General features: G+C 43.9%; 2 protein-coding genes across 2 annotated transcripts; both read right to left on the bottom strand.

Moving 5' to 3' along the window:
* Positions 1 to 2,221: 2,221 nt before the first annotated feature.
* Positions 2,222 to 4,301, bottom strand: LOC110159863 (olfactory receptor 2A12-like). The gene is made up of 3 exons (XM_020924467.2): positions 4,283 to 4,301; positions 3,965 to 4,161; positions 2,222 to 3,160 (listed from the first exon to the last, which is right to left on the bottom strand). The coding sequence occupies exons 1-3, from the start codon at positions 4,299 to 4,301 to the stop codon at positions 2,222 to 2,224; spliced, it is 1,155 nt and encodes a 384-aa protein (XP_020780126.2).
* A 6,156-nt stretch (positions 4,302 to 10,457) lies between these two features.
* On the bottom strand, positions 10,458 to 14,694 carry LOC110159862 (olfactory receptor 142-like). The gene is made up of 2 exons (XM_055148700.1): positions 14,653 to 14,694; positions 10,458 to 11,396 (listed from the first exon to the last, which is right to left on the bottom strand). The coding sequence occupies exons 1-2, from the start codon at positions 14,692 to 14,694 to the stop codon at positions 10,458 to 10,460; spliced, it is 981 nt and encodes a 326-aa protein (XP_055004675.1).
* Between the last annotated feature and the right edge of the window lie 862 nt (positions 14,695 to 15,556).

The raw sequence follows: 15,556 nt of genomic DNA, 5'->3' as shown, positions 1-15,556 counted from the left end.
TAAGAGTTGGTGTGTTAAACATGAAACAAAACACAACTCCAGGTCTGTTTGTGACGAGGAAACAGCATCACAACATAGATCAGAAAACAGTGCAATATGACCGTAAACTGGAACTAGAACTGGACCAGACCAGGACTAAACCTACTAGAATACTAGACCAGGACTAGAACAGGACCAAACCAAGACTACACACATGTGAACACAACACACCCTTCGACCAGTTTCAGTTCTGGTTTAGTCCTGGTTTTATTTATCAGTATTACCACTTCGATATCTGCACCATTTTCTCACTGACAAAGGCCGTACACATTTTTAGAGTCCAGCTGCAGTTAAATCATTTTTTATGATTAACACTGAATTTAAAATTTCTGTCCAAAAGAACATTCACATAAATTTAGTTAAACTCATGGACTAAATAACATTAAAAACTGAAATGCACAAGTCATAGTCACTCCTAAACAATGAGAGCAAATAAATTATGTTATTGTAAGAAAAAACTAGAAAAGCACTCAGAGAGCGCAGACCTCCGCCAAGGACTACCCCCATTTTTTATATAAATTGCGATAAAATCAGTCTTCTGGATCAGATCCGGATCAGCCTTTGGAATATGAAAGAGGATCCCATTGTCCATCCCTGAGTCAAATTTCATGGGGTTTGGTCAATAATTAACCCAGATATTGAGAAACAAAATTTTTGGCCCCATTTACCACAATGTTAACTAAAAATTCAAAGTGATCCAGAATCCAGGATTTCTTCCAGATCACCCCCAAAATGAAGTCAGTTCTTCCTTTTCACATTTCCAACAAATCCTGAAAATTTCATCAAAATCGGTCCATAACTTTTTGAGTTATGTTGCTAACAGCAAACAAACAAACAGACAAACAAACAAACAAACAGACAAATGCCGGCAAAAACATAACCTCCTTGGCAGAGGTAATGAAATGATTATACACAGAGAGGACGTCTGACACACAGGGACACAGGAGGATGGGAGGGCATCTGACACACAGGGTTAGTGTTTAAAGTGAAAGTTTTACCAAGTTGTGCTGTGAGCCTGTCCCCAGACCAGAGCTCTCTTTCAGGGTCTGGACTTTTATCTGTGTCCTGTGTCTGTGCATCTCCTCCTCTTCTGTCCCTGTGTGTCAGATGCCCTCCCTCCTCCTCTCTCCCTGCAGGCCTCAGTTTGTACCACACATAAAGAAGAGGGCAGGAGGTGCTGAAGTTTTTTTAATTTTTATTTGCATTACATCATAAAAGTAACATACAATTTACACATTTACAATTTAATGTAGAGCTGTTGCACAAAATGTTCTTTTCAGAGGTTTAAACTATGTTATATTTGTTTCCCCTCATCATCGGCTCATGTAAAGCTGTATTTGGTGATTCGTGTGTTTGAGCAATCTTTAATCACTTATTATCAAGACGCCATTTTCACCATCAACCCATTTTCACAGCCCTCGTACACGTCCCTTGCTCTGTATGCACTTCCTTCTTCAGTTTTATTTTCTCGATCAGTGATATGCTTAAGCTTCGGCCGTGTCGCAGTCCTTCTGGTACAAATCAAAAAAACTCTTCTCCTTGCTAGTGTGATGTGCAGCTATCCAAAAGAGGGGCTGACAGCATGCAGCGCTTTGTTGTGATGATGTTTAATAGTCTTTTAATAGTCTTGATCATGTGTTTTTTGAGTGATGAGGGCAGGCGACAGTGGCTCAGTGGTTAGAGCAGTGGGCCCAACCTGAAGGTCGGAGGAGCGATTCCCCCTCAGATCAAGTTCTTAGGCAAGACACTTATTCGTTCATTTGTTTTTCAAAATAAAACCAAAAATAAGAAAATGAAAACATAACACATTTATTAGATTAACAGTGATGTTCTGATGGAGCTCTGAGCAGCAGAGCCAAGACCCTCAGAGAAGATAGATCATTTTACTGTGTCCATGATCAGAGCATCTCAGTTTAGTTCCTGTTTAGTCAGTATTGTCCTGAGGAAGTGGAACTGCAGATGGTGCTGTCATCTTGCCTCCACTAGTAGGAAGACAGCGCCAAATCCTGTATAAATCAGCTGCCAGGACACGTCACAGCAACATCACATGACTCCGAGGAAGTGAGCAGTCGAAACTGTCGGGTATGAAAACAAACTCTTGGTCTGAAAAAAGATGAAATGAAATGAACCTCATTGGACTATTGTGTGTTGTGTTTGTGTGTGTTCTGTGTCATGGTGTGTGTTACTGTGTGTGAGTTCTGCTCCCGCTGCAGGACAGTAGGTAGCGCCGCACTTCCTTGCTCTGTAGACCGTAGATGATCGGGTTGAAAGCTGCAAGTAGGAGGTCTTTGAGCATAGCAATGACCTTCCTCTCCTCCACCAGCCCCTGGACCCTCTGGAGCCCCACAACGGAGAGGCTAGAGATCAGCAGCAGTAAAAACACCAGCAGGTGTGTGGAGCAGGTCTGTAGGGCTTTTTTGTTCAGCTTGGAGCTCTGGTTTCCCACACAGACCACAGTGATCCTGAGGTAGGTGAAGAGCATGATGCAGATGGAGCCGCCGAGCAGCACAGCAGTGATGACCAGACCCAAGACATTCTGGAGAAAAGTGTTTTCGCATGACAGTTTGAACAGGGATGCGTTCGTACAGTATAACCCATTGATTATTGAGCGACATCGACTGAGGAGCAGCGTTGGACCAATAAGGATGCTCACCAGCAGCAAAGCCCCGCCCCATGCTAAAACCGTTAGCAGCACTAACATGCGGCCGCTCATGATGGTGGTGTACCGAAGCGGGTTACAGATCGCCATGTAACGGTCAAACGCCATGGTCATAAGGATCGTGTATGACAATATACTGCCGAAGTGCAACAGGAATGCCTGCAGGATGCACATCGACAGGTGCACCACCCGGTGATTTGGCGGGCGCAGCAGGTCCACCAGCACCTGCGGCATGACTGCCAAATTCAGCATGACGTCGCTTAAGGTAAGTTGGACAAACAGCAGGTACATGGGTGTGTGCAGCGCTCGGTCACGTGCTATCGCCATAGCAATACTACCGTTGGCCATCAGCCCCACAAGGAACAGCAGCAGGAAGCAGACCAGCGCCACGAGGGACCAGCCTCCAGAGAGAAGGAAGCCCTCCACCTGCAGCCACGGCCCCACAGAGGAGAGGTTCTGCATCTGTAACACACAGACATCAGCGGTTTAGTGTGGGAGTTACCTGTGGGAGTTACCTGCACTGTGTTCCAAACAGAAAGTGATCGTGGACATGCTTACTCTAATTCACTTTACATTTAAACTCATAGCCTTGGGTTTATTTTGTTATTTTGTCCAAAACATGAACATTAATCAGGCACCTTCTTTCCCCCAGATTGCTTCCGTTAGTGTTGACTGACATGCACTCCCTACTAAACCAGCTGTGTGGCTGGGAAGGAGTGCTTTGGTTGATACCCAGAATTCCAAATATGGAGCTTGGCTCCAAATTCACCCCTATAATCACTGGCCTCGATGAGCTTCATATGACTGGTCCACTTCTTTAAACAAGCGAATTATAGTTCTGCGTTGACTCAAGGCTCACTGCCACTGTCGTCTTGTTGCCGTTGTTTTCGATTTATGGATCTGCATCGAGGTCTGTGTTGTAAAAAAATTCACAGCCACAGCACTAGGAGGATAGGATTAAAAAATGGCGTTCATGTAAACAAAATGAAGCAGAGTACAGGAAATGTATGTGGAGCAGATGTAGAGAGGACCAATCACAGCCATTATTGTCTGCGTCATTTTCCCTTGTTGTCTGTGTCGTTTTGATGTGTAGTTAAAAAATTTGAGGTGCCTGTCAGTCGATGCAGAGGAACCACCACACCGGTCTGCCAGTCCAAAGGTACTGTCCCCAACTGCCATGCGATGTTGCAGAGACATGTCGGCCAAGACAGCCCCACAACATCCAGAGACTTAAGATACAGATCTCATCCACCCCCGGAGCCTTGCCACTGAGGAACTTGACAACCACCTCAGTGACTCAGACAGGGTGATGGTTGAATCTGCCTCCAAGTCCTCTTCCTCCTCAGAAGACATAATGGTGGGATTGAGGAGATCCTCAAAGTGTTCCTTCCACTCCCCAGTCACGGTCAGCAGCTCTCCACTTGCACTGTAAACAGTGTTGGTGAAGCTCTGCTTCCTCCTTCCTGAAGCATGGGATAGTTTGCCAGAATTTCTTTGAGACTGGTCTATGTGACTGCACGGGCTGCGTCTCGGTCCCCATCAGCTGCCTCAAGAGTCCCACAAATCAGCAAGGGTCAATAGGACTCATGTAGCCTGATGCCATCCCTTACTTCCAGTGTCCACCTCTGGGTTCAGGGGTTTGCTACTGTGACATGCCCCACAGACCTTATGACTACAACTACCTCATCGACAACAGAGGTGGTGGACATGATCCACTCGGACTCCATGTCCCCAGCTCTTGTCGGAATCTACAAGAAGCTTTCCTGGAGGTGCGAGCTGTAGGCCCAGCTGACAGAGGGCTCCAGCAGATGTTCTTAACAGACCCCCACGATACCATTGCTTCAAATTAGAAGTTTAAATTTCAACATTAAAATCATTGTGCAATTCAGTTAATTGTGATTAATCATAATTCAAATGTGTGATCAATCTCTCAACAGTTTGACAGAACTAGTACAAATGTAAAAAAAATAAAATAAAAAAAAAATCTGCTTCTCACTAGTTTAATATGTAGCTTTCTATGGATGGGGCCAACTCTTTGTTGTGATGGCGTTTATAGTAACATCAGCTCCCACTGGGCACCGCAGTTTTCTAACTTGGAAGTCAGCGTACTTGTTTCTTTTACTGAGTTGTTTTGGATAAGTATTGCTATTTGAAACGTCCATCATAGTGATCCACGGGTGTCAAGGTTTATAACTACAGAACGGACACAAACACAACAGGTCTGCTCTGAGATGTTATTTTGAAGTACACTTTAAGTACTGTATATTTAACAATGGCAAGTACACTAATCACACTTTATTCAAACCAATATGAGACACTAACAGAAATGTGGAGGTGCAGTTTATATCAAGAGTTTACATTCTTTCCTTCAGCTTTTTCATAGGATGTAAATCTTTTGGATCGTTTTAAGTTATTATTATTATACCACCTCTACTGCCGCACACATTTCCTACTACAACAGTCCATGAGCATGACATGAAAGCACTTTGGGTTTCTGCACGGTAAATTTCTATTCAAAGAACTATCCAATGGAAGTACAGGTACAAAGGCATTGTTTATTGCAAAGAAGAGTTTGCATATCACAGAAGCACCTCAAACCTAGTCAGATATTGTTATGAGATTCTTTGAGATTAATTACAAAGCCTGAAATTAATCACATTAATCACAAGAAGAAACACATGGGATGCAACTCTTCTGTAACATTTCACATGAAAGAGCAGTTCAAAGTACTTACTCTTTTTATATTTAGTTACATGACAAAACCTAGAGATCTTATTTTATCTACAAACTAATCACAGAGAGAAATGAACCAGGCTCAGATTTGATTAAACTGTTCACAGACTGACAGAGAATGGGACATGTCTACCTTTTGAAATCATTCATAAACTAAACTAAACATTGTCTATAGATAGCTGCATATCGGCCGTAGATTTAAAAAGTCAGTTCCAAAGCAAACACTGCTGAATCCTACTTATATCACTGATATAATATCATTTATATCACTGATATAATAATTGGAGAAGGGAGCAGTGGGTGCGTGCCGACAATATGGAGATTAAAAATTGTTCAAACATGCATGAATCAGTCCAAATACAACTTGAGAGGATCAGTGAAACAACTATAACATGGTTAAAAGCTCTGAAAATTCGACTTTGCAGAAAAGGTCTGTTCTAACATGAGGAATACAGCACAGGATCAGCAGCTCATCTGTCAGTAGAAGATGCAGACAGAGCAGAGTCAGTGTTCTGCGTCTTTCTCTGGTGTTTTCATCAGAAATCTACAAGAATCAAATCCACTTTTTTTTTTTTCTCCTAATCATTTCTATATTTCCCCAACCACACAAGAACATCAGAGAGCATCTGACAAACCACAGCATCTGCAGATTAACTAGAGACATTTCATTCTCACACTACAAGGATACAGACAGATGAAAGGACATCAAACACACAGAGACGCAAGAGGATGGGAGGGCATCTGACACACAAGGGTACAGTATTTACCTTTGTCTCCAGAGTGTGTGTGTTAAACTGCAGCTGTGTTTTTATAGAAGAGCTTTGAAGAGATGTGACGTGTTTCTGGTCCAAACTCCACTGGGCCTGTTCCACTTCTGAATTTAGTGCTACACCCCTGTTCATATTACTCTATTACTCTTTTTTGAGCTATGTCATAATGTTTCCTCATCACAAACTGAGCTTTCGTCTCACAGCAAGAAGGTCTTGGGTTTGCTCCTGGTGCAGTTCGGAGCCTTTCTGTCTGGTGTTGTATAATTTCCCTGTGCCTGCACAGGTTTCATCTACCACTAAAAACATGCTCTCCTTACACCTTCAGAATCATTTGGATAATTTGAACCCTGCAATTTTCAATCTCTACTGACATTAGGTAAAAGGAGCTGCTGACAAAAGGTGGACAAAAGCATTTTGTGCTTTGGAGATGTAGACAGATTATTAATAAAGTGTCACTCAAATGTATGAATGAATCGAAACACACCTCCTGGTAAATTTTGATGAAGATTATAACATGAGTCAATTTCCTGTAATCTAGGACCTTTAACGAGACATGCTCTGATTTGTCAGGTGTTGAACCATAATTTAACTAGATCATCATTTCACATTTGGGTCATTGTAAACCTGAATTCTCACCTAAAATAATAGTTGAGTTAGTTAGAGCTTTTAGGCCCCTCTTCTTCATGTGAGACATTTTACTGGAACAAAAAGTACATTTTCATTTATATCTTTATTTCAAAAAAGTCCATCACTGATCCACCTGATGACATGAGTGCTGTGAATTGTGCAGAGACAAACTAAAGGTTAATTTCTCATTTCTCATTTCTATAGGTAAGAATGAAATAAAGACATTCGACATTTCTGACAGTGATGTAACAATCCCACCAGACCATAAATAATATAATGAAGATTCATCATAGAGCGCCCCCTGGTGTTTATCAAAGTCAAAAGATCTGGCAATTCTACGTGAGGAAGTCATTTTAATTGGATCATCAGCTTGAGAAACATTATAGTAAAATCCCCTGTCTTTGGTCCAGTCCTGGTTTAGTCCTGGGTTACTACTACTCCACAGCCATTGCCTCTCCAAGTCCTTCAGTCGTGCCACATTGCTCTGTCTGGTTACCTCGCTGTTCCGCCGCTGTCCGACATGGCTCTCAAGTTCTCCGTCTCACAACTCCTCAAACTCAGTAGCTCCTCAATTCCACCATGCATCCCAATAATTAAATAAAAGGAAAAATACATCCAAAGAAGCTTGCATCAGAAGTTTGTTTACGCCGGCACTCCTCAATCTATTCTGTCTCAAAACATCATCAAAACAAATCACACGTGTCCTGTCTCCACCTCCTTCCAAAAGCACCTCTGTCAGTTCCTATAATTAAATCCGTTAAATTCACACTGCTAAACACCCGTTCCCTTAACAATAAATGCAACATTTTCCGGCCTCTCCATATTGAACCTCTCCAGCACTGATCTCGCCATATCCAACCAACTGGCCATCACCTTGACCTCTGACATCCCCATCCCTCATCCAAAACAGACACGCTTGCTACTTTTCCGTAAACCCAGTTCCAGCCCCGTCACCACTCTTTACAACGACATCCCCCTCCCGAAAAATCGAAACTGTCTCATTTAATCACTCCTGGTTCACACCTCAACTAAGTCACATGAAAACCAAAGGATGTCAGCTAGAAAAACTAAACAAAAAGTCTGGGCTTATTATCCACACCCGACTCTACAAAGATCATCTGCAACAATACCTGGACCACTTACTATTCCCTCCTCATTCAGTCTGACTCTGGAAATCCCCCCCCAAAAAAAATTTCTCACCACCATTAACAAACTGCTCAATCCCCTGGACAATAGCTCATATTCATCAGCCCATCACCTCTGCTCCCACACCTACCCCCATCCTCATGAAGGAACCCAGCCCAGTGTCTCTGTGTGAAGGCAGCTGGAGAAAGTTAACCAAAACAAGTCTCCTGGATTAGACCAAGTCAACCCCTGTCTGCTGAAGCCATGTGCTGTACAGCTCACAGGGATCCTGCACTTTCTCTTCATCCTGAGTCTGAAGCTTGAAAGGATCCCGGTATTATGGAAGACCTCCTGCATTGTACCAGTGCCCAAGAAGCCTATTCCATCTGGACTTTTGGCTCAGCCCAGACCTCTGGTGGAGCCATCTCTGGATCCTCTACAGTTTGCCTATCAGTGCCATTTAGGTGTTGAAGATGATGTAATCGGGCTCACTCACACTTGGATGGTGTTAAGAGCTCTGTGAGGATATTATTTTTCAATTTCAGTGTCTTGACAGGATGAGTGTCAGCTCCTCCATTGTCTCCTGGATCACTGACTATGTGTCAGACAGGCCTCAGTACATGCTATAGGGAGCATCCTGCCTGATACAGTGGTCAGTAATATAGGAGCTCCCCAGGGTACAGTCCTGTCTTCGTTTCTGTTCACTCTGTACACCTCTGGGGTTGGGTGTATCAGAGATGGTCAGTAGCTGGAGTACAGAACACTGATTGCAAACTTTGTGGAGTGGTCTCAGGCAAACAATCTGCTCCTGAATGTTGACAAGACCAAGAAACTGGTGATTAACTTCAAGAGGAAGAGGACATCAGTGGAGCCCGTCACCATCCAGGGCCATGACGAGGAAATAATGGACTGCTACAAGTACTTCGGCGTCCAGGTAAACAACAGATTGGACAGGAGGAAAAACTATAATGTTGTGTACAAGAAGGACATGAGTAGACTCGACTCCCTGAGAATGCTCAGGTCTTTCAGTGTGTGCAGCAAGTTACTGCAGATCTTCTCCCAGTCTGTGGGGCCAGCACCCTGGACTTGGTTGTGGTCTGCTGGGGGAACAGCACCAGGAAAAGGTACATTGGGCGGATCGACATTGGGCGGATCGACAAACTGATCCGTAAAGCTGCTCACGTGATTGACTGTGAGCTGGAGACATTTGTCGCAGTGAAGGACACAAGGACACTGGAATAACTGCTCTCCATCATGGACACTCCTGCTCACCCACTGCACTAGACTACAGAGGGACAGATAATACTTGGATTATAAGGAGTTCCCCAAGGTTCAGTTCTTGGCCCACTCCTTTTCATACTCTACGTCCTCCCGCTTGGTCATATAATCCAATTCCATTGCTTTGCAGATGACATCCAACTCTACCTGTCCACCAAATCCATAACCCCGGCCATACCTCACCTACACAAACTGCTCCTCTGAAATAAAATCCTGGCTACAGTCTAACTCCAACCTCCAACTCAACTGCAAGAAAACCGAAATAATCATCATTACCCCCAAAACGCTCACCAGAATGGCTCCTCAGTCCCCTCCTCCCAACTACATAAACTTGGCATTTTCTTTGACCAGACCCTCTCCTTTGAACACCACATCAGACACATCACCACAACTGCCTTCTATCACCTCCGGAACATCGCTTGTGTCCGCCCATCCCTCTCGCCTCAATCTGCTGACACCCTCATCCACGTCTTTGTCTCCTCCCATGTCGATTACTGCAATAACTCCTCTATGGTTCACCCTCTAAACTCCTCAGAAGACTCCAGTACATCCAGAACTCTGCTGTCCGCCTCCTGATCCGCACCTCCTCCTCGACTGCAGCTCCACCTCACCCTACACACACACACCTACTCCCGTGAATACATCACCCCTGTCCTCAAAGATTTCCACTGACTCCCCATCCCTCAGAGCATCCAATTTAAACTCCTCACCATTGTGTACAAGTCCCTACCTTCTTATCTGAGCTTCTCCACCACCATATCCCCACCCGCACCCTCTGCTCAGCTGATGCCAACCTCCAACCTCCTGTCTCCCTCCACCAGGACTAAACACAAGACCTGGGGGGACAGGGCCTTCTTCTGCTGTCTGCACCCTCTGGAACTCCCTCCCCAAACACATCAGAGACTCATCCACACTCCCCGTGTTAAAAAAGACCTAAAAACCCATCTCTTTCATTAACTGTCTTATTTCTTTTGTTTCCCTTTGTCTCTGCATGTAAAACATGTTTGAGTATCTTGAAAAAGGTGCAAAGTATTAATACAGTCTATGGTGGAACACATTTATCTAGAACATTAGATTAGATGAACAGTGATGTTCTGATGGAGCTCTGAGCAGCAGAAGCATGATCCTCAGAGAAGATAGATCATTTTACTGTGCCCATGATCAGAGCATCTCAGTTTAGTTCCTGTTTAGTCAGTACATGTGTGTGTTCTGTGTCACGGTGTGTGTTACTGTGTGTGAGTCCTGCTCCCTCTGCAGGACAGTAGGTAGCGCCGCACTTCCTTGCTCTGTAGACCGTAGATGATTGGGTTTAGAGCTCCAGGCACAAGGTCTTTGAGCATAGCAATGACCTTCCTCTCCTCCACCAGCCCCTGGACCCTCTGGAGCCCCATGACAAAGAGGCCGGAGAGCAGCAGGAGTAGGTACACCAGCAGGTGTGTGAAGCAGGTCTGTAGGGCTTTTCTGTTCAGCTTGGAGCTCTGGTTTCTCACACAGACCACAGTGATCCTGAGGTAAGTGAAGAGCATGACACTGATGGAGCCGGCGAGCAGCAGAGCAGTGATGATCAGAGCCAAGATGTTCTGGAGAAAAGTGTTTTCACATGACAGTTTATAAAGAACCGGGTTTGAACAGTACAGCCCTTCGATCATTGAGCGACATTGACTCAGCCGCAGCGTCACAACAAAAACGATGCTCACCACCACCACAGCCCCGCCCCACGCTAAAACTGTTAACAGCACTATCATGCGGCCGCTCATGATGGTGGTGTACCGAAGCGGGTTACAGATCGCCACATAACGGTCAAATGCCATGATCACGAGAACCGTGTATGAAGCCATAGTGCTAACGTGCACCAGGAACGCCTGCAGGATACACGCTGACAGGTGCATCACCCGGTGCTTTGGCGGGCGCAGCAGGTCCACCAGCACCTGTGGCATGATCACCGAATTCAACATGATGTCATTTAATGTAAGTTGCACAAACAGCAGGTACATGGGTGTGTGCAGCGCACGGTCACGCACTATGACCACGGCAACGCTACCGTTGGCCACTAGCACTACGATGTACAGCAGCAGGAAGCAGACCAGCGCCACAAGGGACCAGCCTCCAGAGAGAAGGAAGCCCTCCACCTGCAGCCACGGCCCCACAGAGGAGAGGTTCTGCATCTGTAACACATGGACACAAGGGTTTAGACTTTGTCACATCAGGAAGGAGACACAGAGTGCGTTTACATGTACATCAGTATCCCGGTTATAATCTTTTTTTTTTTTTTTTTGAGTATCCCGGTTTCATCATGGTGCATGTATACGCAGTATCCTGGTTTCAATATTAGATCAAAGGCAGTATAATAGTTATGAGAAACCGGAATACTGTAGTTGGGATATTCCGATAGTAACCGGGATACTGTGTTTTCTGTGATAGTGTTTTCATCACAACAGTATCCAAAATAAATAAAGTGACCAACATAAATAAAGTGAGTGAAATGAAATAAAGAACTACGCTAAACCTGCGCACACACACAATCTGCACTCATATGACCTGCACACGTATGAGCTCTAGTCTGAAAAGTTAAACATGAACCATCTCCAACTCGATACACGCACAGAACAGACTCACCATCAGCAGCACATCCTCTGTCACAAAAAGAACACACATATTCCACTGAGTCATGTCCTTTAGTCTGACAAAAGTTGAAGCGTATCAGCGCACAAGAAACAAGCTGTTTATTTCAGCACTTACACTTTATGCAAATGAGCCATGCGGTTTTCAGTTTTGTTTCTGTAAAACGTAAACAAATGTGCACTAAGTTAAATTATAATATCAAATGGGCTGATGTGGCTCTATAGTGGTTATAGTTTATATGTTGTAAAGTTGACTTTATTTATGCATCCATCCATCCATTTTCGTCCTGTTATCTGGGGCCGGGTCGCGGGGGCAGCAGCCTAAGCAGGGACTCCCAGACTTCCTTCACCCCAGACACATCCTCCAGCTTCTCCGGGGGGACCCCGAGGCGTTCCCAGGCCAGCCGAGAGACATAGTCCCTCCAGCGTGTCCTGGGTCTTCTCCGGGGCCTCCTCCCGATGGGACATGCCCGGAACACCTCCCAAGGGAGGCGCCCAGGAGGCATCCGGAACAGATGCCTGAGCCACCTCAACTGGCTCCTCTTGACGTGAAGGAGCAGCGGCTCTACTCCGAGCTCCTCCCGTGTGACTGAGCTCCTCACCCTATCTCTAAGGGAGCGCCCAGCCACCCTGCGGAGGAAACTCATTTCGAGAGCTTGTATCCATGATCTTGTCCTTTCGGTCACTACCCAGAGCTCATGACCATAGGTGAGAGTAGGAACGAAGACTGACCAGTAAATCAAGAGCTTTGCCTTTCGGCTCAACTCCCGCTTCACCACAACCCAGGAGGGGTTTTAATTAAGAATCTGCTGCAGTGTAGAACTTGTACAATAGTGTCTGGAAACGTTCAGTTTGATCTGCACTTAAATTAAGTAAATTTTTGCGCTTGCACATTTGTTAGATTATGTCAAGAAACCAGGATACTTCATTTGATCATGTACACAGGGATATGAGTATCCCCGTTTCTCAGCGTGCATGTAAACACAGTATCCTGAATACTGACATAACCAGGATATGGCTAATAACCACAAAACTGATGTACACGTATACGCACTCACTGACGCCCCGTTTCTGTTCAGAAGCAAAAATTACAACAAAAAATCATACTACTGAAGTGACAGAAAAAAAAAAAACATTCCCACAAACACTACGTTTCCAGGAAGCTCGGAAAACTGTCCAACTCTGATTTAAAAGTACAATATGTCACTTTCTGGAGGTGACACGTCACCTGCACAATTCCATGGAAAATTAAAGCCATACATTGGAACATTCTCCACAGATATAGATACACTTTATGTCATACTGTGGAATATTATTATAAAGGAACACAGCTCTTTGACCTTTGACCTGCGTAGTGGGAGTTACTTGTGCTGGATATAAACGTAATGACTGAGAAAACTCCAGACTTCTCTCCTACTCCAAACACTTTTTTACATCTGACTTTGAAAGAGATGGACTTGAACACATTTAGTCCAGAGTTTTGCTTTATTCTTCCATATTTAGTTTTCCTCCTCTGTTTATGAACAGAACACAAGAATTATCCTCTTAAACCTCGTTCACCTCCACTCCCTCAGAAGTACAACATGTGTCTGTAGTGTGTGTTTTAGGTTAGTTCATTTGACATTTGTAATTAAAAACTACATTGCAAAACATTTGCATCGAACTGAAAGTGCACCAGGAGAAATTATATTTATTTAAAGTAGCATTCATGTTGCCTACTCTACTCTTGTGCTCATATATGTGATGGTTAAGGTAGACCCACAGTGCTTGTGTCTGCTCTATAGTCATAATCTCAGACACTTGTGGATTATCACATTATAATTTGCACATTTTAAATCACAGTATTGATCTAAAACAACTTAATAAAAGACCGACATCACAACAAAGCACCACATGCTGTTGGTCCCCTGCATATCACACTAGCAAGCAGTAGATTTATATATATAATTTTTTTAAAAAGTACCAAAATTACTATGCAACACTGCTGTGTATCACCAATTAAGAAAATTAAATTGGTGAATGAAGTACAGAACAGTGGGTGTATGCCAGAAATCTGGAGATTAAAGATTGTTCAAACATGAATGAATCACTCCAAATACAACTTCAGAGGGTCAGTGTGAAGGAAACAACTATAACGTGGTTAAAACTCTGAAAAGTCGACTATGCAAAATAGGTCTGTTGTAAGGAATCCTTCAAAGAACTGACAATGAAAAAAACATGAGAAATACACGACTGGATCAGCAGCTCGTCTGTCAGTAGAAGGTGCAGACAGAGCAGAGTCAGTGTGTCTTTCTCTGGTGTTTTCATCAGAAATCTACAAGAATCACATTCACAGGTTTCTATCCCCCTGATCATTTCTATATTTCTCCAACCACACAAGAACATCAGAGAGCATCTGACAAACCACAACATCTGCAGATTAACTAGAGACATTTCATTCTAACACTACAAGGATACAGGAGGATGGGAGGGCATCTGACACACAAGGGTACAGTATTTACCTTTGTCTCCAGAGTGTGTGTGTTAAACTGCAGCTGTGTTTTTATAGAAGAGCTTTGAGGAGATGTGACGTGTTTCTGTTCCACTTCTGTCCTCGTCACATTAAAGGGCCCATGTTCAGGGCTGTTCGATGGGGGGGGGTTAACCTCGTGTCACGCTCTCGTACGCCGGTACAATTTATTGCTGACAGCAGCGGCCATAATGAAATATGATTGCACTTGTCGAGTGTCCAAGCTTGAGAGACCAGATCGAGTCCAAACTCAGTCGAGTCCGAGACAAGTACTACGACACTGCGATCTACCCACACTGCCTCAGCAATCGACTGGTAGATCGCGATCGACATACTGGGCATTATGTGTTTTTGAATATATATTTTAATTGTTTTATTATTAACCTACATTGTACCACATTTTATGAAAATAACCTATATACATGTGTAAATCAGTGGAACATAGACTACACGCATGAAATGACAGCTTCAACCATTTGTACCCATGAACACTTTGGCGGCTGCAGCAGCCATTATTCTCAAAACAAACAGCTTCAGGGTCTAGATTGTGTTACAACAGCTCAGATAAAGTAAAACACCTCAAACAGAACAGAGCCTCCTGAACATCTCACCCCCAGAGAAAGTTGATGACATCTGGTGTAAAGTATGAATACAGTCTATAGTGGAACACATTTATCTAGAACATTAGATTAGATGAACAGTGATGTTCTGATGGAGCTTTGAGCAGCAGAAGCATGATCCTCAGAGAAGATAAATCATTTTACTGTGTCCATGATCAGAGCATCTCAGTTTAGTTCCTGTTTAGTCAGTGCGTGTGGGACCAGTAGTAATAAGCAGGCACAGTTAGTAATGCTGTAATAGAATGGTAATAGATTATAAAGCACTACCCACCTCATATTCTTGATTATTTTACATAAGATTTGTGTAAGAAACTTTTTTTTAAACATATTTAATGTGCACAAGAAACAAATAAGATTTTAGACAAGAGATATGCTGGGGACGCACACAGGCAGGTGAAGGCAACTCGGCGAGGCCTCGCAGGTCCTAATTGTAAATTGTGGCCACACATGAAGAGTGTGGTCATAGATGTGTCTCTTGTGTTTCAGTGCACACGGAAATAAATGGAAGTAAACATACACTCTCTGAAGTCTCTTTGTCCGACCACAAGTGCTGCAAGTGTGTGTTCTGTTTGTGT

Source organism: Boleophthalmus pectinirostris, unplaced genomic scaffold (assembly GCF_026225935.1).
Source record: "Boleophthalmus pectinirostris isolate CB_2022bp ecotype Guang Dong unplaced genomic scaffold, ASM2622593v1 HiC_scaffold_12, whole genome shotgun sequence".
NCBI classification, from domain to species: domain Eukaryota; kingdom Metazoa; phylum Chordata; class Actinopteri; order Gobiiformes; family Gobiidae; genus Boleophthalmus; species Boleophthalmus pectinirostris.
This window is presented reverse-complemented; position numbering and strand designations above follow the sequence as displayed.

What these genes read in the sequence shown, in the direction of transcription:
- LOC110159863 (XM_020924467.2), bottom strand. An exon ending in GGTTGTCAAGTTCCTCAGTG is followed by an intron (nt 3,161 to 3,964) that starts GCAAGGCTCCGG and finishes TGTGTGTTACAG; the next exon opens with ATGCAGAACCTCTCCTCTGT.
- LOC110159862 (XM_055148700.1), bottom strand. Translation starts at nt 14,694, where the DNA reads ATGTCGATCGCGATCTACCAGTCGATTGCTGAGGCAGTGTGG. An exon ending in CGATTGCTGAGGCAGTGTGG is followed by an intron (nt 11,397 to 14,652) that starts GTAGATCGCAGT and finishes CATGTGTTACAG; the next exon opens with ATGCAGAACCTCTCCTCTGT.